The sequence below is a fragment of the Xiphophorus maculatus genome, chromosome 20, assembly GCF_002775205.1.
Source record: "Xiphophorus maculatus strain JP 163 A chromosome 20, X_maculatus-5.0-male, whole genome shotgun sequence".
In the NCBI taxonomy this organism is placed as follows: domain Eukaryota; kingdom Metazoa; phylum Chordata; class Actinopteri; order Cyprinodontiformes; family Poeciliidae; genus Xiphophorus; species Xiphophorus maculatus.
In genome coordinates, this window is record NC_036462.1 from 3,779,283 (window position 1) to 3,804,367 (window position 25,085).

Sequence of the window (25,085 nt, forward strand, 5' to 3'; positions counted from 1 at the left end):
CATTAATTATGTGGGTGTTGCAGCCCAATAGTAGCATGCAGTTTCAGTCCAAAATGTCTTTCAAAAGGTTACTAGGACATGATACCGTTGAAAACTGATGTCAGATTAACTTCATGTGTGTTTTTTTGTTCTTTTTTCTTGTGCAGGCTCGTTTATGGTAGTGAATGCATCGGGCCGTGCGTCAGGACAGAAGGCTCACCTGTACATGCCCACCCTGAAGGAGAACGACACCCACTGCATCGACTTCCTGTACTCTCTGTCCAGTCGCGACGGGGCAAGCCCAGGAACTTTAAACGTCTACATCAAGGTGTGTAGCAGAAAATAAAGATGTGTGGAAGCGGATGGTTGGCTGAGAAGGACTGGTGCAAAAGGTACTGCATGGAAACGCCGTGACGTCAGCACAAGGTGTGACGTGCATAGCTAGCTTACCGAAGGATTGTTTAAAAATAATAATGAATAAATGGCTTAAAACCGAGTCACTCAAAAGAAAAACTGAAGATATTAGTGGAATGAATACAACGCCAGGATTACTTTTATGATCGGAGGAAGTTAAGCTCTACCTGCGGTAAGTTTTGATATATCGTTCACTAGCGGTTCGATTCTTTTGAACGACTGCCAATGAGTCTCAATTGCTGAGAACTGTTGTTTTTTATGACTTTGCCTGCTTAGGCTGCAGAAGAGAATTTTTGTTTCTGCCAAAGCAACTCAGCATTTCTTTTATCATGCTTCTAGATTGCAAATAGTCCTAATGCACTCAACACTTGATAGTGAAGAACAACTTCTCTTTTGATTTCCATATGTTTGACATGATTGGAAAGCTTAGACTACAAACTTTAATAATCTGTAAATAAGTCAAGAAGCCCAGAGAAGACGTGTTCATGGTTTTGTTGTGGCCATTTACATCTTAAAAAATAAACAGCTCCACCCTTTTCATCAGAAGAAAACAACAATAAGTGAGTAGAGAGACTAGTGTTTTCATTGGTGTCATTATTGCATTAGTGTTTGTTAAATGGGTTAAGTGATGCTCAGCCTGAAAAAGTTTGAGAAACACTTCTTATCAGCATTAAACATCCAAATAGGTAAGATGTTTTAGTTCAGGTCTGAAGGGGTTAAAAAGCCTCTGCAGCACCACATCAAAGGAAAATCTGTCTTTTGAGGTTTGCTGCTATGGATTGCAGGATCCCTGAATCAGCTCTTTTCATCATTTACCTTTCTGTCGTCCTTCCCTGCTGCTCGCCACCTGCAGGTGAATGGAGGCGCTCAAGGTAACCCGGTGTGGAACGCCTCGGATACCGTCACCGAAGGCTGGGTCAAGGCTGAACTCGCCATTTCCACATTCTGGCCCAACTCCTATCAGGTACTCCACACACACACACACACGCACACACACACACACACACACACACACACACACACACACACACCCACACACACACACACACACACACACACACACACACACACACACACACCCACACACACACACACGCACACACGCATACACACACGCGCTCTCTGTTTATAGTAATACTCATGAAATACGGACACAGCGTTCCACTTATTTTACTTCTGATATCTGAGGTTTAGAATCTGCTGATGCTGATCTGATACAGAAAAACAGCTGAATTTATTAAAATCATTTATTTCTTTTAACCACAGACATAAATGTACTGAATCACACTTTTATTTTATAATTCTGCACCAGAACATCACACTTAAATACACCAACAGCTTCACAAATAGATCTGACCTAATGTATCGGGAATGTTGTCAGGAAACCAGATCTAGAAGTTTTCTTAATATCGGGATCAATATCTATATTAGTACGGGATGCCAACGCTGTCGGACTGCGACACGACTCCATAACACCCAGAGATGGAGCTTATTTTAAAGTTTTAATAAAACTTTGAATTGTTTTCGACAACCTGACTGTTTCTCTGAAATGCAGAGGTAGAAACATATATTTTACCTACTATAAGTAGTCACTACTTACAGTTTTGAGTCACGTACTGTGGTGAGTTCTGTAACTGAACTGTTCGTTTAATGACCTCCAGTCTTGCTGTGCTTCCTTGTTTATTGGTCTATTAAAGGTGCAGCAGTATACAGCTCTGTGCTGTCGTGAAGTAACACTACAGTACCTTTGCTTTAGGTAATGACCTGAGTGTTGCACAGTGGATAAAAGCATCACAGATATAAGACTTTATAGGAGCTAAAGTGAATTAAAGGCTTCTTTATCTTTTCCTCCCTAATTATCTGTGACCTCCCAGGGAGAGATGACACTTCCCTTTTCTACACCGACTATCAGTTAAAAGTTCAGAGCATCAAGTGCAGCCAGTGGTGGAGAAAGTACTCATACAATGTACTTAAGTAAAAGTACAAATACACAGACAAAAATTTACTCAAGTAAAAGTCAAAGTACCACATTATTATTTTACTTAAGTAAAAGTAAGAAAGTACAAGCTTTTAAAACTACTTAAGTATTAAAAGTAAAAGTACTTGCCGACCATAATACCTAACGGCTTATATAATGTCATTAAGTGTACCTATCGTATTTAGTTTTAATAAATCAGTAATGTACCATTTTAATGAGCAATGCTGCAGATAAAGCATGTTTTTATTGTGTTTACCCCCTGTGACAGTTTAGATTTAGATATTTTATTCTATGCATCAGAATTCCAGGGATGACCTGCAGGGTTACATGTAATTAGGCAAAATGAGAGAAATTATTATACCTTTGAAATGTTTTATTTAATTCAAAATAAACACGTTCAAAAGAAAATTGTTTCCCTGAAAAAAGGGACTTTAAACTGACCTAACAAACATCAAGCGATTTGGAAACATCTAGTCTTTCGTCCTAACAAAACATGAACTTAACTTTTTTGCCAGCTATTTTGAGAGAACTGTTAACAGAAAGGGGCTGACAATAAACACCTTCCAGGCAGGGGGGGTCCGGCTGACTCTGTGGGCGGGCATGTCCGCCAATGTCGCCGGACTTGCGACAATTGCGTCTCATTGGAACCCATATTCTAATTTATTGAATATGACTGTAACTGTTACATGGAGATTATTTTAATGGCGCTAACATTTATTCAATAACCAGGACGTGAAGGAGTTTAGCGTCAACTTATATGTAACATTCATGGCGGGAGACGTGATCACGACCGCAGTAATCACTGTTACTTGCAAGTTCATGCTAGCTTATAACAATATACAGTAATCGTATTTATTTACTGCAGTCGAGTTCAACAAAAAGCTTGCTAAGATTACATAAAACTTCACTAACACAAATTAATTTAACGTCGATAGCGTTTAGCAACTTAACTTACCTCAATAAGTTTTTTCAAATTTGATGGTGAATTTTTGAAAGATAGAATTTCATGCTTTCGGGGAAGACAAAGGCGGCATTGGAATCTCCAGGAAGCGTTTTTTGACCCAGTTATTTCAAAGAAATCTTTTAAATAAGGCCATGGGTGGGGCAGGTCTTCTGGAGGATGACTATCCTTGGACTCCATTCTGGGAGTTAATGATTCTGCAGGTCCTGCGTACTGTGCTGCTCTTCTTGAGGGAGGGCCTAATGGTTATTTCCCGCTTTGGATTGGTTCAGCGGACTGATTCTGCTCTCGCCATTGGATACTTTCAAACTAACGAACAAATCAAAAAACTGAAATGCGTCTTGGATGTAACGAGTAACGAAACGCTATATAGAAATGTAGTGAAGTAGAAAGTACAGATACTTACTGTTAAATATAGTGGAGTAAAAGTAGAAAGTATCCATTATTAAATCTACTTAAGTAAAGTACAGATACACGAAAATTGTACTTAAGTACAGTAACGAAGTACTTGTACTTCGTTACTTCCCACCACTGAGTGCAGCAAAGTGGTTTTATGCAAACCCTATGGTGGTAGAATTACTTTTATATAAAAGCTTTACACTTGCACAAAAAGGTGAGATTATTTAAGATGAGTAGAAAACTCTAAAATAAATCACTAATGATTTAGTTTCAAGTTGAATCAGAAGTAAAAAGCAACTTACTAGTAACCTTTAGACAAGTTAAAGGAGCTTCTTCTAAGATAATAATTCATTAATATTGATTTTAAAAAGTATTAGTTCCACTGGCAGACTTTTTCACTTATAAGATTTGTGACGGACCGAGTTAAAAACAGGAGGAGTCACAGGATATATTAGAAAAATAGGGTTTTTTATTTTAACCCAAAGATTATAATTGACAAAAGATAAACTGAGCTCATAAAAGACACAAAAAAAGTTCTTTGACCAGAAGCAAAACTGAACTCAGGCAAAAAATATAAACAAGCAAACATAACTGACCTAACATAGAAATGACACACAGGGGTTTATATACTGGTTGATCAAACCAATTAAGACACAATAGGGTAACTAAACAGAATACAATTACACATAACATAAAAACAAATAACAGTACAGCTACGTTTGGCTAAACTAAAGACCCAAAAATGAAAATCAAAAATATTAAACTTTAAATACTACTATTTACTTAAATACAAAACTTATCTAAACAAAGAAACTACAAACTCCCCCTGCCAGCAGGAACTAGTGGTTCGGTCCAATCAGCATTTCAGCCTGCTGAGCTCTGGCCCCCATCCTTTGTCTGGCAACTCCAAGGCGGGTAAATAAATACATATGCTAACTAAATGTGCACACTAACTAATAGAACAAATGTATCCAAATCAACTAATAAATGTTTTTATTGAAACTAAAGTGTTGTTGTGTTTGTATGAATAAATAAACTGTGTATAAAAAGAATGACCAACAAAGGAGTGTGGCCATGGATTTGGCCATCACAAGATTGAACAAATGGAATCAATCTGATTGGACCTTTTAAAATTAATATTTAGGGGAATTATTGACTCAAAACAAGCTTGTGTGTCTTGCTGAAAAGTTACTTGCAAGTTATTTGGTCTTATTTCAGGTCTACTAAGACATTTGCACAAGAAACTAAATCAAGAAAGTCTTTTTTTTTTTTTTTACTTTAATCATAACTTTTATTCCTCAGAATTCAGATTTTTTTTTATTTCAGAAGATTAAAGACTAATTTTTGATAAAAAGTCAGATTTTTACTTGGTACGGTTTTATGTTTTACAGTGCTTAAATTTAAGATGGAATCATGATTGGCCAATAAACTTACCAAGCAGCATTCTTATGTTTTATTTTAATAAGAAATAGTTGTTGTTTTGATGCAAATGTGTGGAATTTGTTTGAGAAAAAGTGATCTTACTATTCAGAGTATCCTGCCTCTGTTTGGAGGCGGTTTGACATTATAGTCATGTTTATGTTGGCGGGTCAGGAGTTCATGGCCTCCCAGCCACCCAGCTGACTTCATGTCATCCTCAGTCTGTGTTCAGGTCTTTTTTAAGTGCATGTTTGGGGTAAAGAAATGAAGAACAACACAAAGCGACAGCTTCAGAAAGGGATAAAAAGAGATGAGGGAAAAACAGGGGGCAATGAGTGATGGAAGATGGATGAGGAGAAAGTAAGAAGGGAGAAAAGCGGAGAAGTGACAGCATATGTGGCTGGCATACGGATAGAGACAGAAGTGATGAAGTGAAAAGAGGAATAGTTGCTGACTTTTGGTGGAAAATTCCCCTGGGCTTCCCATATGAGCTTCTTCACAGCGATGTCGAGACGCAGCAGCCTGTGAAGGAAAAAAAAAGTTTTTATATCTGGATTTCTTTCATTTATTTATTTTTCTCCTTCCTCTTCCTCTTCCTCCTGTTTTGACTCTCAGGTAATATTCGAGGCGGTTTCGGTCCAAGGCCACCCAGGTTTCATCGCCATCGATGACATACGAGTTCTCGCTCATCCTTGCCGTAAGTGAGAGAGACTGGGTTTGACCCTGCAAAACTGTAGCCTTGCTGAGCATCATCTGTTTTATTCCTGTCCTGCACACACAAGCACACACACACACGCCCACGCCCACGCACGCAGACAGTGAGGATTGCAGACAGATTGCAGAGAACCAGAAGAAGGTCCAAACTCAGGGTCTTCATCACTCAAATCTGACAGAAACACTTTGCTCCACAAAACTCTGTGCTATAAAAATCACCAACTTACTATTTCCTGGCTGCTTAAATTCCCTCTTATATTAATAAAAACATTACTAAACAATAATGTTGATTTCAAAATGTGAAAGTTTTAACTGCCCAAACCTATCTGAATTATTATAATGCACAAAAATAAGTAGAAACACCAATATAATGAAATGTCATGGAGAAAGATGAATTATAAAAGCTTTGAAGGAGCAACCTTCATGTGTAAGTCCTTGTCATTATTGCCAAAGCAAATTATCATTATTAAATGAGTGATGGCTCCACACTCGGTTGGGTTTATCTACTTCTACAGACAGTCAAATGAAATTAACCAGTCGCAGACGGCTCTCAGTACCAGACCAAAGTCACCACAATGTCAGCCTGCCTGCACTCATCTGTCTCATAGCCACGCCTCCCTTCTGATTACAACAATAACCTGCTGTGTCTTACATTACAAATGTCTTTTAGTAATATTGTTTACACAAACGCTAGCTATGTGTCATAAAATCGCGCAAATTGAAATTTCAAAAGTTAATTTGCTTAATGGAAAAAAGCCCATTTGAAAAAAATAGTCTTCCCATAAAAAGGTTTTGTGCTAGGATGAGTTGGTCTTTCAGCTGCATTAAAATTGGTTTATTTTGCAAAACTGCAATGAAAACACTTTTTTCGCTTCACACAATCAACAGCCAGATGTTACTACTGGTGAAAACAACAAAGAAGACGACAGGAAGTGGTAGGAGGATGATGGTTTGTTTTTGTTTTTTCTGACAGTGTGCACCAAAAGTTATGCTGTAGCAACGTTTACCCAAAGCAGCAAGTCATCCGACCACATTATGGTTGGACGGCACAAACTCAAGAGTGTAATGGTGTCCTAGGTCAAAGTCAAAGTGAATTAAACTGTTTTTTCTGGATGTAACCAGTTGGAGTTCATTGTGAACCCTGTAACTTGTTTAAGTCTATTTAAACTTAGTAAAATATTTAAGTATTTTACTAAAACCAAGCAGTTTGATCTAAAATTGAGACTTTAACAATTTAAATCAGGTGAGTTTCTCAATTTTCATATTTATTTTATTTCAGCTTGGAATTAATTTACACATAATGTGTGTATTTGTATTCAGTTATTGATTTTGTTCATATGAACTTGTTACCATAATTTGTGTGTTGTTGTTATGTTGCAGGTAAAGCTCCTCATTTCCTGCGGCTGCAGAATGTGGAGGTGAACGTGGGACAAAACGCCACGTTCCAGTGCACTGCTGGAGGGAAATGGTCTCAGCATGATAAACTCTGGCTGCAGGTTTGTACCGTCCCATACCGTCTTATAATATTCTATATAATATCGTCTCGATTTCAATTCAGTCATACATATATTCCAATTGATTCTAGTTATCAAACAGTACAGTATTCATTGTGTCGTTAACTTTCATACCAAGCATGCAGCGACAGTGGAGAGGAAAACAATCCAGAACAAACTAGAACAGAAGTAAGATGATTTTTAATGTTCATGAAAGTAAAAGGTTAATAGCAGAAGAGGGAGAACAAGAGGGTCAAAGCACAACCGAACCGAACGCCAGACCAGGTGTAGCTTTTATGGAGAGAAAAAAATGACTAACAAACCAAATCCTACAGCACATCTACATGGTAGGATTGTCAAAGTCAAGCTAGCATAAGTGACCTCGTTCCTTCTCCCTCAATGCTTTTTATTTTTAAAAAAATAAAAAAATAAGGTCTATAGCTTGTGAAGCCATAGACCTTATTGCTTAGTTGCTAATACTGTTGACATTTAATAGCAAAGCATTGTGTCCCTTTTTCTTTTATATATCATGCATACATTTAAGATTTATTACATTATGTTGACAATTTGATAGCTAAAACTAATGGTAGTCATCATCAGCCACGTTACAACGTGTCTATGTTGTAATTCAGTCCAATTCACTCTGGTTTTCTACAGGCTAATAATTTAATCTTAACCAACCTGCAGTTCTAATTTATTCATGTTACAGTAACTAAGCTCTTTTACTTTTTGTAGCTTGGAAGTTGACTCAGTTATTCTGCCATTTTAGTTCAATCCCTTTTAATTCAAATGTAATATTGTTCAATTCTTTCTCATTAGATTTATACAAACTACATAAAATCAGTTTCATGTAAAACCTCCAGGTTTCTGAGCTCCATTTTGTGAACAGATTAAACTAAATCTTGTTCTGTTTTGCACCGGTGATTCCATTTCTGCACCAGTGACATTTCTTACGCGTGTTTGTCAACATGTTCATGCTGTGTGTCGTCATGGCAATGTATTAATTTCAGTCTACATTCATGTGCAAGTTTGCATTATTGTTAGAGCAGAACACAAAACCCAGGAGATTACTGGAGGGTAAAGTGTGGAACTGGGAGTGTTAACTCTCCCAGTTGAGGGTCTGTTGGGGGAAAAAGCATCGTTTTCTGAATGGTCTGTCAGGATTGTAGAGATTTAATCTGCATATTGCATGCAGAAAGTAGCATTTTTTTTAGTTTTCAGGTTGACTTCCTCAGAGAAAATTGATTCTATGCTTTTTCCAGGTATAAATACAGAGTCTTTGTTTTCATTTCATGATGCACATATTCTGTAAATTCATGGATTGCTTTAGTAAAACCATACAGGGTGGGGAATAACACTGATACAACAGCAGTTATTTTAGCAAATATGAACGGTTGCACTGTAAATCCAGTTAATATTAATACATTAACATGGAAAACAAGTGGAACACCCACAACAACAAGTATGATTTCCCATCTTCCAGCAGTGGAACGGTAAAGACACGGCGCTGATGGTGACCAGGGTGGTCAACCACCGCCGCTTCTCTGCGACGGTGAGCGTCGGTGACACGTCGCAGCGTAGCACCAGCCGCTACCGCTGCGTCATCCGATCTGATGGCGGATCCGGAGTTTCCAACTACGCCGACTTGATTGTTAAAGGTATGTAAATGTGACCGCAGAGGTGAAATAAAAGGCATGGAAAGACAGCAGAGATCCACACACTTCATTACTATGTATGCAGCAAAGTGGGACTGTTTCTTCTGGAAGTGAGAAACAAGCCCTGGTTGTTTGTGTCGATGTGTGCATGTTTGGCTGCGGCCCATTAGAGCTGTGAGGGAGCTGAGGATGGAATACTGAAAAGATTTCCAGAAAGTGGGAACCCACAATGAGTCCTCTCTGTTCATGTTTTTGATCCGTTTTTCACTCAAACTGTGAAGAAAATCCAAACATTTTAGATGTTTATAAAAAAAACTATTTTTGCCTCAACTTATACACAAATGCACCTTTTTATTATTCTGAAAGATAAGCAGCACTTTATTTCACCAGAAGAAGTGTGTCAAATAAATCCTGATAAACAAGTTTGACTTTTAATGTTGGAAATCTTCACATTGAGCCACAAATATAAGTTATTTTAATGTTCATTACATTAGAAGCACAATATTCAATCCCCAAACTATTCATGCCTCTTTCAGATGTATATTAGGTTAAAGTAGTTAACTAACTTTACCAACATGTTTCTTCTGGTTGGAAGTAACTTGAATCTATAAAGGGAGCTAAAGATTAGGTGACGTTCACACAGTAGCTGAATGTGACCCAAATCCGACTTTTTTCACAGCAGTCTGATTGGACCAATTCTGATCTTTTCACCTAAAAGAAAAATCTGATTTGTCCCAGTTTCACATGTAGCTAAATCGCATATCTGATTGTTTCCAAAGCATCTGCAGTCTGATTAGTCATGTCGCATGTTATCCAGCTTTTATGTCGTTGATGTTCATCATAAATCTGCACCAGAAGAAGCTAAATGCTGTAAATCAGGATGTAAACAATGGTGGAATATTATCATTATGAACTGATGAGTGAAATCTGCAGCACATCACATCACAATCCCACCACTCCTGCCTCTGACTACACATCCAAACACATATATCGATATGTATAAACAAATAAGTAGAAATATTAAAGATGCTCAGAGTTGGGCGTTGTAAAGTCTGATGGCTACAGGCAAACTTTACAACGCCTAACTCAAAATATAAATTAAATCAGATCACATCCGGAGGCAGAGTAATTAAAGACAGGAAATATTATCTAAAGTAAATGTCTCTTTAATTGGAATTACGCTGTTAACTTTATTTGTTGCGAAGGATGTTTTAGCCTGCAGAGTCAGAAAAGTTGGATTGCGTGTGTTAGCGACGCCACTCTGATGATTAGACGGTCGTCCAGGGACAGAACTGTCATTACCATCTGTTTGCAGAATCACACTATCGACTCACGAGAGCATCCGAAGCTCACCGCACTGAACGTATCCCATAACGAGTGTGTATTCGGTGTGTTGCTCTGTGTGTGTGGGTGGGTGAAGCTCAGGTGTTGTCGGCCATGCTTCTTGCCAGGGGAATAACCGATGCCAACGCAGCGAACAAAAGAGGAAAGGGAAAATGAAAACACGCATGAAAACACCTTCCTCCAATTTGCATAAATGTGTCATCATCCTTCATTTCCACTTTGACTTTTTGTCCCTTTTCCCTCATTCTTGTCACTCCTGTGTTGTTGATTTGCTTTAGTGCAGCTTCATTTGTTTGGTGTGGGTACTATACATGCAGGGGTGTGTTGTCATGTGTAAGGTGTCGTGATGATTTTGTGTGTGTGTGTGTGTGTGTGTGTGTGTGTGTGTGTGTGTGTGTGTGTGTATGTGTGTCTGCTAAGTGAAATCAGGGTTAATTACTGTTGCTCAGTCAGGTGTGACGGGGGAATCTGGAGAGAGATGCTGCTCATATTACAACGCCCTGCCTGTACGCTCTCTACGTCTCTGTCCCATACGTGTTCATTCATGCATGGAAAGCCTCCATAACTAAGCCCTGTTGGCCAGATCAACACATTATGCTACCTTTTTAGATTTGGAGACAAACTAGCATCTGTTGGGTGAATGTCGTTTTTAGAAAATGCGCCCTTTCACCCATACTTTACACAAAACGGCATAATTATATAACAAAAATCCTTGGAATAAGTGATGAAAAAAGGGAAATGATGTTGATACATCTTTTATGCAGAGCTATCATGTTGGAGCAGCTCTGTTTTTCTAGACGTTTGTTCATATATTGTTTGGTTGAGGCGTTTAACAATTAACAATTATTCCCTCTGGCTTCTGGTTTTACACCTGGAAGAAATTTTACGTAATCGTGGCAACAGGGTATTGTTTTTACCACTGGGATCAGCTGATTAGCATCTCAAAAGCTAAAATAACACCTGAACTATGATCCCAATTCACAAAAGCTCAGTGGTAGCTCAGTTTCATTGACCATAGAATTACGCAAATTGGAACTACAAAAATAATGTCGCTTAAAGTTTACATGCCTATAAATGTTTTGTACTTAAACATTTTTTACACTAGAATGAGGTGGACGTATCAAAATTAACGTATTTTGCAAATTTGTAATCAAAGCATTTTTTATGCATCACACAAGTCATGTGATCGACAACCAACTGTTACTACTGGTGGAAATGATGAATAAAGACAACAGGAAGTGGTAGATGGAAGATAATGCAGCATGTTTTTTTAATAACTCTTGTTTGTAAATTGTGTTTTCTTATTACGTTATTTAATGGAAACACCGCAATTACAAAATTGTGTTTTTTCGGCATCTGCAGAATATTGACAAAGTTTTGTGTACTTTTGTAATATAAAAGCAACTATGGGTGCAGAGCAGAACCAAACAGCAGAAAAAGAAGGAGGAAGTTGAAGTCCATCAATCATAATTTCCAAGAATCATTTCTGCAGTGCCATCTTTTCTTTATAACGATAAACCAGACAGATATTTAACTAAACTGCCCATGTTTGGATATAAAATCATCTCACTCAGACACACGCCCTCTGGTGGTGAGTCAGGAGTTGGAATTGATCTACAGCATTTGCTAAAAACGATTCAAACACTTAAAAAAATAACACCTAACCATTTTTAAGCAATAAGTTAATATAATGTCTGGAAAATGAGCCATTTCAAAAACCTTCAAAATATTACATCACAAATGAGCAGGGACTGCCCGTTGCCCGCACGGATTATTTAAAGTGACAGGAGACCCTAAAACAGGTCAAATAAGCCGAACTGAGCAGAATAAAGTCTCATAATGTAAGAATGATTTTATGTAAAAAATGTAATGTTTTGTAAAGACCATAGATCTTATCCTGTTCAAGGAGGCATAATGGGTCAACTACAGTTGTGTGAGATAAATGAGATGATTTATGTGAATTTGAAGGGCCTAAAGAATGGACTCTGTTCACATGCTTGTGAAAGAGAGAGCCGAGGTGTAGCAGCCCTGCAGAGATTGAAGGTCGGCTGTATTCGAGTGTGTGTTGCATCTTGTATGGGCGTTTTGACATCTGTGTGTGTGTGTGTGTTCTGTCTATCATAGATAAGACTCAGTGGGGCGAAGCAGAGATCCAGGAGAGCCTCTGTCAGCCAGTGGCCCGTTGATACCTCACAGAGAATACGTTTGAGTGTGTGTGAGTTCCCCAGGAATTGTGCCACATTTTTCTAAGTCTCCCTGGTCACACCATAAAGCTGATTTTAGTCCAAGAATTAGACCCAGCAGCAGCACCAGAGTGTGTGTTAATGTCAGACTGTGTGTGTCCGTGGAGCTTTTTGTTGCCCCAGAGCTCATTCCCAACATCGTCTGTGTGTCTGTTCCTGATAAGGAAATCAATAGGAGAGTGGACAGCTTCTGCTGTATGTGTCAGACTCATGGAAACCCAGTGACGCTCTGAGCTCCCACTGGGTGTGAACACAACACAACCTCCGATTTACAACAATAACTGCCTGGAATATGTTGGACTTCCAAGTGAGAAGTTTTATATCAAAATGAGATGTCAGATGTTTGAAAGAAACACAAAGAGATGTCAGACATTCACAGAAAAACAAGCTCCTCTTTCAATGGCTTGTCTGTTTCTCTTTCAACACGTAAAAAAGACAACGTTTTTTTTAAATACAGGTTTTTAAAAAAATGGTCTGCTTTTCTGTGAAAGGTTTTTAATTCTCATGCCTGCGGGAAACTTGTGAAATTTATGTAAAAATTTCAAACTTTTTCTGTAGTTTTTTATTTTGGTTTAGCCTATTTATTTATTAGACCTTAATGTATATTTTAAGGTTGCTAGTTGCAGTCGTTTTACTCTGAGTGTAGCGGACAGTACTGTGATAAAGAATAAAAGTTGTGTGTTGTCAACATAAACATGGGGAAAGATGTTGTAGTACAGCCCATCAATAATCTGAACAAGGGACAACAATCATTTTTTTCCCCCAAATGTATAATTTTAAATAATGTCTGAAACAGTTTACTAGAAAATCCCAACAAATATACCCAGTTTATATTACATTTTGATTTCAAAATTGTCATTACATATTCAAATTTTGGTTAATGTTTCATTTATTATGGTTCAAAAGCAACTTTAAGCAGGTGGGCTTTTAATCTTGATTTAAAGGAACTCGGTGTTTTCTGGAAATGTTTTCTTGAATAAAATTCAGGAAATTTACTCAAGTCAACAATTACATTTGCTAAAATGGCTCATTGTTTCTCCTAGGAATTACAAGAATGTAATTATGTTGCATCCATTTTATGAGAAAAAGTTTCTGAATTCATATTCATTAGGTTGTGTATTAAAGTCAGAGTGCCTGTCTCTTTAAGCAGGTCTTCTGGGCTTGCCGTAGGGTGTGTGTGTGTGTGTGTGTGAGGGTTGTCTTGTGCATGTTGGGCAGTTTGTCATGTTGTTGCCATTTCATGTCCAATGCACTTTCATGTGCATCAGCCTCTTTATATAGATGTGGAGGTCAAGGAAGGCGGACACTTCACAGAGAATTTCTGAAGCAAAGTGTAAGTAATGCATGAACAGGTGTGGGAGGGTTGACAGGTGAGATAAGGAGGGAATAAGGCAGAGATGAAGAAGAGAGATAGATGTGTGAGGGGGTGGAGGTAGAAACGGAGAAGAGGAGCAGAAAGACAGGAGAGCACATGACGCAAGAAAAAGACAAACTCAATGCTTAAAACAGGAAGCCACAGGAAGCAGAGGAGGAAAATATGAAAGATGGAGTTAAGACCTCATGTTTAAACCTTTTCCTCGATGACAGAAAACAGAGAATTCAGAGGACAACCAGATAAATCATGAAGCCAAAGCTGACAGCTTAACTCCCATCAGCAGTTTCCGTCTGCAGCTTGTTGAACTCCAATCTGCTCGCACATTAGATGCTCATGCGGATATGTTCAGATGAATGCCAGAAATGAAACGAAGAGCGTCGAATTAGAGCAAGAGGGACGTGTCCACTACAAATCTGCTGTTTCCTCATGTTTCAGACTGTCATTTTATTAGAAAGTGGAAAAAACTGAAGTGACAGTAAGAGGATCAGTGTCTCTTTTCAGCTTTTTTACTGTTGGTGTTTCATTTTCCCCTGAAGCTCTCAGCCGCTGGACTGGCTTGACATTTCTGACTCTTTTATCCTCCATGGCTCAGAGAAAACAAGCAGGTGGAGGTTTATTTCCTGCTTCAAGACACTTTGACGGCTGCAGTGTAGATATTATGTGAGATAGTGTAACATATTCTGGGGGGAATTAGTGCAAATCAGTTTCTTTCTTGCAAAAAATATGAAAAGTCTAACTCCTTTTCTTAATTTAAAATAGATAGCATTAGGTTGGAAGGTTTGACTGTAGGCTGATTTTGCTACTAATTTCATGCAATTTTGTAGCTTTAACACCATTTAAACTGGAAAGTTGCTGCCAGACTGCTTTTCAAATGTGTTGACATCCTTGGCAATCATGGTTGCCTCTATAAAGGCAGGAGATTTGCCAGTTTGCTGCATTAAAGCATGCAGGAGAGGTTTAACACAATGTCAGAACAACACGTTCTTTAAAGAAGCTGCAACTTATTTTTAACATTGTGTCAAGAAAATCCGAGCTCATCCCACTTCCCCATGCTGGAGATTTTAGTTTAACAGTAATAATAAATAAAGTTATCTTTAAAATGAATCACTCAAGTGACATCAAGGCCCAGCAGTAGACTTAGGTGTCAATAAAATAAATCTGGTTGTGTGTGTTGTTTTTGTCTAAAGCAAACTTTGCTTTAATTCTACTTTTTTCTATCTAATCATAAGAAATCATAGTCAGACAGAGAGAGTCATGAAACAGGAAAAGCAGGTTTCCTGGAAAAAGAGGAAGTAAGTTCCAGCCTGCAGATTTATAAAAAATAGCTGAGACTATTCCTTATTTTAAATCATGAAAGTTTAAAGAATGAAATCTAAACATTTTGGTAATTTGATAAGATTCAAAGTAAAATACTTATATTAATATTGGTTTACTTGTAATAATATTTACACGAACATTTGTGGGAACAGTTACAAGAAAAACAAGTAACTGTAACTTTGGCATCAAATAATTAGAATCATGTATTATTCTTGGTTTCTTTTCAGAAAAACATCTGTAATAACTCACATTAAGATTATAATAAGTATAATTAATAAGTTATGGTTATAAAATCATAAATGAATGATAAATCAGAGAAGCTGAAGAAAATAAATGTGATATAAGTTATGGTTATAAAATTATAAATGAATGCTAAATCAAAGAAGCTAAAGAAAATAAATGTGATATAAATGTGATTTTGACATTGAACTTGAAATGGTGTAAAAGGTGTAACTGCAATTAAACATCACTGATATGTTGGAGGTAGAGAGTAGGTGAAAGGTGAAAGGCAAGGAACTAACAGGAGAGCAGAGATGATCAACGCCTTATTTAGAGAGTAGGTGAAAGGTTGTGCAGGCAATGGACATAGGAGGTTGAGCAACCCTGAGACATTAGCACAGACATCAGGAAATGTCTGTAAGACAGTGATGGATATGAGATCATCTGTCTGAGCAGTCAGAAACCCTATAAAAGGTGAGTGCAAAAGAGGAACCGTTCGTTGGATCCTCCGGGCAGCTTCGAGCCAAGATCGAGATGGACAAAGAACTCTGCAGCTGAAGAAGAGCCGGGGCCACGGAGCCGAAGACTGTCCTGCTCATGCATGGGGACCAACCCGTCTGGCCCACAACCTGTGGCTTCAAATCGCACTTCTCTCATCGGCTGGGTTCAGACCCCAAAGACAAAGATGAAGACAAAGGCAAAGACAAAGAAGAAGAACTGGTGCCTTCCTTCCTGCCAGCACCAAGTCCTGTGTGACCTCACCATCCATGCGGAGAGGAGGCTCATCAGACCTACAGAGATTCCTGCCTTCGCTGATCAACATCTTCCTCCTGCTGCAACACCTTCTTCATCATCAGACCTGCGGAGATCCTGGCCTTCATCGATCGGCGTCTTCCTCCTGCTGCAACACCTTCTTCATCATCAGACCTGCGGAGATCCTGGCCTTCATCGATCGGCGTCTTCCTCCTGCTGCAACACCTTCTTCATCATCAGACCTGCGGAGATCCTGGCCTTCATCGATCGGCGTCTTCCTCCTGCTGCAACATCTTCATCATCATCAAGCCAGGTCTGGGGTTCGAAACACCAAACTCCGTCCGTCTCTCTCAAAGGTTCCTTTTTTTTTTTTTTAGTTCTCAGTATCAGCATTAGGGAAAGATAGACTAGATGATTGATTTTACTTATTTGATTATTTCTGCTACTGAATTAAGCTGTACTGACCCTTGCAAAAATGCCTTACTAATAAAATATTTAGCATAAAGAAAATCTAAAAGATGTTGTGGACATTCAGTTAATGAGTCACCTTAAAGTTCTTTGATGGTTGTAAAATAGCTGTGATGTTTGATTCTGGAGAGGAAAAAGTTTAAAATGTTTTTAAGTTGCTGGTAGCCCAAATTTAAAACGTCATCCTTGGGACTCGCCCGAGTCACTAAAACCTACCTGGTTCAATAACAAATGCAAGTTGTAAAATAAGAGAACGAGCGACCGTTAACAGGTGTGCTCTGTGAAACTAGTTGGCTGTAGGCTGCTCAGTCTGGCTAATTCACAGAGGGAAGAAGGGTGAGACACCTGGATGTAGGCCGTTAAAAATCAGGTGAATCGTTTCTCGAAACCAGCTTAAACAGAGTTTACTTCAGTTCTGGACAGGGTAAATCCCGGCAGATTTAGGAAACTCAATTAACCCGTTAGATGGAGAGCTGGTAGCACATCTCCCCTCTCAGAAGAGGAAGTAGAGAGAGAGAGAGTAGAGACAGAAAGGAGGGGGGGGGTGTTGCGCAACAACAATTGCTACGCTTTGTCAAAAAAATCTGCAAATAATCAGATTTTTCTAAAATTATTTTGAGTTACGTTCAACAGAAAAATGAAAAATATGTGAATAGGTGAGTCTGTGAAAACTGTACCACAAATAAGACTTTATTCTGAAAGAAAACCCCCCTGTGCTTTAAGTAATTAAAATAATTAACCTTTTCTTAATATAACAAATGTAAAAAATTTATTTAGTTCTTATATTTAAGATCTTTTGAGCAGATTTGTTGCTTTTACTCTAAAACATGTTGAAGTTACTTTGAAATTGCAGCTAAAATGGTTAAAGATTAAGCATTTCTTCTGTTCGTCTCCCTCTATCAACTATCATTAGTTTTCTCTTCCATATTCAAAATGTGAGAAAAGTAAATTTTGGCAACAGAATAATTGTCACTGCAGCTGAGTTTTCCATTTTTTCCGCCTCCTCAGGTGAGATCCTCTCTGGTGCTTCTACCATATCTGCTGTCGTTTTATTCCCCTCGCATCTGCAAACACTTTAACATTTTTCTGTTTTTGAATTTTTCAATTAGAAGTCAGCACAGCTTGAAAATATAATAGTAGCATAAATATTTGGAAGAAAACTGATAAAGCCTGGCCTTGTGCATGGAGTTTGTGTCTAAATGGAAGCAGGTCAGTCAAAGTTCCTGCAGGCAGTGGATGTTCCTCAGGGGATTTTCATGTTCTTTCTGAAACATGTCACTTTATTCTGGGGTCAAATCACTGACCCTCGTTTAAAGTTACCATAGACTTCCTCTTCTGGTCGCACTGGATTTATCTAGAATTTGATTTGAGGGTTCCTAAAGTGCCATGTGTATCGGACCATCAGCATTTTTGAATATTAAACTTTAGTCTTTATTGATCATTGTACCAAAAAACAAAAATGTCTTGCAAACAAAACTTTATCCTGTGAATTAAAGTGGATCAGCCATGATTTCAGTACCAGCTGGAAAGAATCGAAAGGCTAATTTCCTACTTTTTAATTTCTGATATTTTGTTCTAGTGCTTGGCCAGGGCTGGTATTTTGGTAAAAAGTAGTAAGGAACTTTTCTTTTTTTTTTTTTACTCAAAAACATTTAAGTAAAAAGGACCAAAGAACCCACTGAGCATTGTCCAGGGACAACAGATGAAAAATAGCCTTTTGGCTAATTCTGGCACATTTACATAAATGTCAATTAATGTGCATCATCCAAATAAATTAAATTTGATTTCTTTACGTACATGTTTGATCCTCCATTTATCTTCTGAATTTCTGCGATCAACGTGCTGTCACCAGTCTCCTTCACATGGCTGTGTGAGCTTTCAGAACATGCAGCTAGGATTGCAGAACCAATCCACAGGGGGCGTGGCCTGTAGCTCAGCAGCCTTTATCTGAGCAAAATGCATATGCATCCGCTATTTACAAACAAATAACCCCTCAATACACCATTCCAGAAAATATTTTGTACTACTCAATTAAAAAAAAATACAGACAATATGTACATGTTTCACTTTTCCTAAGTGCGTTGCAGGTTTCTGGGAACAAAATTACAGAATTTGATAATTTCCTGATGAATGCATTGCTAATAGTCACTAAAACATGATATCAAAATAACTTATTGCAGGTTATAAACTAAATTTAGGACAGCTCCATTTCATGTTCCTCATCTGATTGATGGAGACGGAGAGAATTTTAAAGAAGAAACAGCTGTTCTTTAGATTATATCTGTTGTTATTTGTCTTTGTATAAATACGTTGAATTGAATGGTATCAGGGCCAAAGTTTGCTAAACTTGGAGAATGGCAGGAAAAAATATGTATCAATTTGTTCTCTGACAGGGTTAATAGAAACGCTCCATTGTAGAAAACAAGTGCAATCTTACTTGTAAACTTGACCCATATCACCCCTTTCCTTCATTATAACCTTCATAATTCATAACAGATAGTTCATCAGGTTCAGGGGAATTTCATGTTTATTTAGTTTTTTTCCCCAAATGGTTTAGAAATCCAAGGTTAGAGTGAAGATGAGCAAAAAAATTTGTGAAATACTTCCAACATAGTAGGGAAAGATATCAATTTTAACATCACACATGTTTATCAAGAGTAAGAAACATCATAAAAATGTCAATAAAACACTGAAATTGACCTGTAGTGCACACATAAAGTGTAAGGTAAGGGCTTCCTCTGCGAGAAAATGTGCAGGACTTTTATTAGAGAAATGTATTTTTCTTGACACTATGCGACATCTTCAAGTATCTCTCTGGAGTCGTAATGTGGCGCAATAAAAAAGCTAATGCAGATACTTTGTTCCCTCTGTGGGCAGTAACACCGATAAGTTTCGAGAGGCCAATGTTTCACCAGACAATCGGCTCCCAGGATAAAACCTTTTTATGAGGCTTCTGCTCACATGTTTGTACTGACGGCTCTGCAGGTGCGCTGTCCTGCATGAGGACAGCTGCCACATGACTGCAGGTTCTAAATGTAGGTGAAATCAGATTCTGGGATCAAATAAAATATTGAATTTTATTGGCAGCTTTGATTGCAGATCTAAAGGCTTGTACTGATTTCCAGGTTTAATATTTTTCAGTTTATACTGATGCCTGCTGGCCTTGAATCAAAAATAATTGAAAAAGTAAAACTCGTCCAGACTCGATTGTCACGTTTCCCAGTGAGCTTCAGATGATGTAGTTGTCTGCTGCCTATTCACAGCTACATTTTTATGGGTTTTCCTTTAAAAAAAAAACTCTTAAGTATTTTTTTAATCACCAAATAGTAAATTTTTTTGTATTTGAAAAACAAAAAGTGTATCTTTGGAAGCTAGGTGCAATACTGCTTAACATGCTATTAAAAATATTTCCGGTGGAATCTGATTCCAAATTATTTGCAGAAAATTGTCTTATTTGTAGATTTTGTAGAGTATATGCAAAATATTCCAAAGATAATGCAGCTTTGGAAGGTGATGAACCAAACTGCAATGCTGCATGGCACACTTCTGTTGCTAAAACAGTTTCCAGTGTGAGTATTCAAGCAAAATTAAGATATATTTGGTGTTTTAACTATTAAAATTGGCATTGAACTTTTTTCATCAGCTAATCTATCTTTTGCCAAATTTAAAGTGACATTTTTCACCTAAATGCAGTTCAGAGTCTTCATTTAGCTTCAAACTTCTTTTCCCTAACTGTTTTTTTTTATGTTTTCTTCTCTAAGTTGGCTGCATTTCTTGCAGTATTCACGCTTCCTCTCCATAATCCTTCATCTCTCTATTGTCTCCACTCCCACTTTTCATTAGCGGCTCTGCGTGAGGGCCAGTTGTTGTTGATTAGCAATCAGTGCATCTTTACCAGTTTTGTGCCCATGCACTGAGGAAAGCAGCTCTTTGTGCAGATGGAAATACTTGTTTGTGCATTTTATACAACACACATCCAATTATCCAAGTTGGTGTGCTGGTGGAAGCTGTTTTCATATTAGATTAGTTTTTAAAACCTTAATGTTTCAAAAACTAATTTATTAAATGAATCAACTTCATTTTAACAACCTAACAGAGTGGCATGCCGTGGTGGCGTAGCGGTTAGCGCGACCCGTATTTGGAGGCCTTCAGTCCTCGACGCGGCCGTCGCGGGTTCGACTCCCGGACCCGACGACATTTGCCATATGTCTTCCTCCCTGTCCTTCCCCATTTCCTGTCAGCCCACTATTATATAAGGGACACTAGAGCCCACAAAAGACCCCCTGGAGGGGCAAAAAAAAAACAACCTAACAGAGGAACAAATGTGCTTGATATTATTTCCATTTGCAGTGATTACCTTGAGAAAAAAACATGCAGTCATCACTGCTTTGCATTATTAAGGCATCAGATACAGAAAAGTTTTTGAGAACATTGCTGGATCATCAAGAACTCGAGGTGAAAAGTTTCAGCAGTTGCCCCCAGGGCAGAACTCGTTCAATATGCAGCTCTGGAAAAAAATTAAGAGAACACTTAAAACGATCAGTTTCTCTGATTTTACTCTTTATATTTATATGGTTGAGTAAAATGAACATTGTTCTTTTATTCTATGAAATACTAACATGTCTCTGGAATTCCAAACAAAATTTTGTCTTTATTTGCAGAAAATGAGAAATGGTCAAAATAACAAAAAAAATGCAGCTCTTTCAGCCCTCAAATAATGCAAAGAAAACAAGTTCATATTCATTTAGAAACAACAATACTAATGTTTAATCAGTATTTGGTGGAATAACCAGGCGGTTTTCAATAGAAGATCTGAGTACATCTACATGTACAGTTCATGAAACACATTGACCAACATGTATGATTCGATTGATGATTTTGATGATGGCACGCGACAAAATGTAATGTTTATTGCTTGTTTCATAATTTGTGGCTGTTTTTATGATATAAAGGAATTTAAGCTACCTTGTTTCTGAAATGTGCTACACAAATAATCTTGAATTAACTTAAAGGATGCAAACTGTATATATTGACTGTTCGCTTTAATTTCTGATCTTCTCTAAACCTTTGCTGTGTATGATTTCAGCTATTCCACAGTACACATTGCAGAAACATGAAAACATGTCTGATGTGTGTTTCCTGTCATGTGACTCTGGGTGCCAGGTTGCGTCCCTCTGGGTGGCCTCTGTAACGCTGCGGTAGGCGAGCTGGAGGCGGCGAGATGGAGGAGGAAAACGGGCAGGGAGGAAGTGATTGAGTGAATTTCTCCTTCCTCCTGCAGAGTAACATCAGGAGAGGTTGTTGAAAATAAATGATGTTAATGAAGAGTTGAATCTCTCTGAGAAATGATTAGTTGGCTGCTTTTAATGTTCGTTTTCGCTTTTTTTCTAAGAAGCTTAAAGCGGTAACTCGTAGTCGATCTTGCAAGCAGTAATGAGAAACATCCAGATGTAAAAATGAACATTTAGTGATTCTTCTTCTGCCTGTCATGCAGCCCTCAGATTTGTGAAGCACTCTTTATGAAAATAAGATGTATCCACTTGAAAATAAAATAACAGAAAAAACTCAGTGTTACTGGAAACTGATGCCTTTGTTGCAAAAAGCTTCACAGAACTTTGAAGTCATTATTCCTATTTTTATATCCTTTTTTCTACATGTTTCCAAGAAAACTCGTAAAGTTGTGAAAGCTTTAACAGGAACGATTTTTACTGAAAGTTTCTGTTCCTGCAAGATTGTTATATAAATCCATGTGGTGTGCTGATGTATTTTCCTTCTGTCAATTGCATCCTCTCTCTCCCATCAGTTTGTCTAAAAATGTATCATCAATACCAAGAGTATGATTAATGTTTTGTTTTTTTTAACAACCAGTGGGTTCGCAGGTTTGCATTTATTGGAGATTTTCTCTAATCCATGCAGATGCATGATTAGAGAAAATTATTATTATTATTATTATTATAAATTCATCCGTACTAATATTTACTTGCATGTCCGTTTGCAAGCCTTTTGCAGCTTCTCCATTCATGAGAAGCTGTACATTTAAAAGTAAATCAATCAAGTTTATTTCCATAGCATATTTCAGCAACAAGACGGGTCAAAGTGCTTTACATCATAAAAACACTAAAATCAATAATAGAAACTTTACATTTTGCCATGTGCTGTCATTACACATCAAAATGTTGGTCAATGTTTCATTTATAATAATTCAAAGCAACTCTAACCAGGTGGGCTTTTAATCTAGGTTTAAAGGAACTCAGAGTTCCGGCTGTTTTGCAGTTTTCTGGAAGTTTGTTCCAGATTTGTGGTGCACAGAAGCTGAATGCTACTTCTCTCCGTTTGGTTCTGGTTCTGGGTGTAAACCAGAACCAGAAGATCAGAGAGGTCTGGATAGTTGATCCAGCAGCAGCAGATCTTTAATTCATTCAGTGATTCATAAACTACCAACAGTATTTTAAAGTCTATACTCTCAGTGGAAGGACTGTAGAACTGGGTGGTGTGCTCTATCTTCCTGGTTTTAGTCAGAACGCCAGCAGCAGCGTTCTGGATCAGCTGCAGATGGATGATTGATTTAGATGCTGTTGCAGTAATCAAAGCAACTAAAGCTAAAAGCATGGATGAGTTTCTCTAGATCTCACTGTGACGCTGTGACATCAGTCCTTTAAGCCTAGAAATGTTCTTCAGGTGATAGAAGGCTGACTTTGTAACTGTCTTTATGTGGCTCTGAAGGTTCAGGTCTGAGTCCATCAGTACACCCAGATTCAGGCCTGATATCTGGAGCTCTACATGGTTCTACAACAACTGAAGCTCTACATGGTTCCTGTTTGGGTCCAAAGATAATGACTTCAGTTTTGTTTCAATACATGATCCAATATTAGTGATTCTGACCAGGTGTGAATTAGAGAGATCAGTACTTTCTTACTTATGTCTTCTGTTGTCATTCTGTTAGTCATTTTTCTTCTGTTTGAATCAATCATAAAAATCCCCAAACTGTGACTCATGCTATTGCTGTATGACATCTTTGGATTAGAGCGGTGGATAAAGAGATGCCTGATGTCTGGAGCCACGGCCGTACGCACAATCTGCTTCCATGTAGTTGAGATGTCTGAGTGTTCACGACTGACAGCTGATTCATCAGTCCTGCAGCCGTCATGAATATGCTAATACAGCCTTGAGGGAAGCAAAAAAAAAAAAAAGAAACTTTCTGAGTAAAACCGGAACTTTGGTTTTAAGACTGCAGCAGGAGAAGGAACGTTATTCTTTGCAGGTGAAATGCAAACTTTTTCAGAGAAAAAAATATTTTAAAAATGTCAAAATTTAAATAAAACTGCTGGATGCTCTTGTTCAAGGAGATAAATGAGTAGCTTAATTCTCATGGGCCTTTGCATCTCAACATTTCTTCTAAAAACATAAGATTTTCACTTTCAACACATCAGGTGTTGAAAGTGAAAAGATTTTGATCTGTATAGAAACCTTTTTTCCAGCTCAGAGCCGCTAAAGATGCCTAAATCTTATTGTTTATTAACATTTGAGTAATAAAAAAGGCTCCTTTGTGTTCCCAAATCTTGTGACGATCGTTGTCCGAGGTTTTGGTCTCAGGGCCGCAGACAAGCCGGAGCTGTCCGTGGTAATTACCATAGATCATGCTGTGCTTCACAGGCGCAGGCAGTCTGATGACTAACTGGAAAAGTCCAATTAATTTCCTTGTCATTGTTTCCATCTGCGCCTGCTGCTCTTTAACCGAGCCGCTTTCAGATTTATGTCGCTACGCCGCCGCAGCTTCGCTCGTTTGTTGGAGGTAAATGTTACTGCTTGGCTTGTAAACAGTCTTTGAATTTCCTCCTTGGCTGATTCGCATACGTCTTTTTCATCATTGTCTACAAGCTGTTTTTATTTTTTCTATGTTGTGTTGGAATACATTGCACTGGTTTTCTAATTTTACGGAAGTTGAATGTTTCAAAACGTAGTTGCTTTAATAAAAATTTAAGCTTTTGTATGAAATAAAAAGCAAGAAAATATCCTAAGCTTAGAGTCAGGTTGAGTCATTTCTTTAAATTATAATTATAGGATCGTCAGCTGCAGTATAACTCTCTTGACCATCTTAAAAAATAAACTGATTGCATTTCTCGCTGTTAAATCTCCATCTACATTTAAGCATTGTCAAAAAGGCAGCTGAAATGATGTTAGCAGAGGCCAGGATTTTCCATTAAGACGAGCTAAGAATCTGCTTCATCTGCTTTATAATCAGCTACATAAAACTTTAGAGCCGCAAATGATACTTGTTGGAACTATTTTTTTATTTAGCATTTTGCTACCTCTGACAATGTTTAGCACACTTAGCTTCCTCTAATTTTTCCAGA

The 25,085-nt window shown here is 37.9% G+C and overlaps 1 protein-coding gene across 12 annotated transcripts in view; it reads left to right on the forward strand.

Annotated features, from left to right (window-relative positions):
- Positions 1 to 25,085, forward strand: part of ptprt (protein tyrosine phosphatase, receptor type T) — a 316,939-nt gene that overhangs the window by 78,341 nt on the left and 213,513 nt on the right. For all 12 annotated transcript variants that reach the window (XM_023325145.1, XM_023325149.1, XM_023325147.1 and 9 more), the window contains exons 3-7: positions 147 to 307; positions 1,247 to 1,357; positions 5,766 to 5,847; positions 7,245 to 7,360; positions 8,841 to 9,015. In XM_023325145.1, coding sequence (XP_023180913.1) covers positions 147 to 307; positions 1,247 to 1,357; positions 5,766 to 5,847; positions 7,245 to 7,360; positions 8,841 to 9,015 — 645 coding nt within the window. The remainder of the gene's footprint in view (positions 1 to 146; positions 308 to 1,246; positions 1,358 to 5,765; positions 5,848 to 7,244; positions 7,361 to 8,840; positions 9,016 to 25,085) is intronic.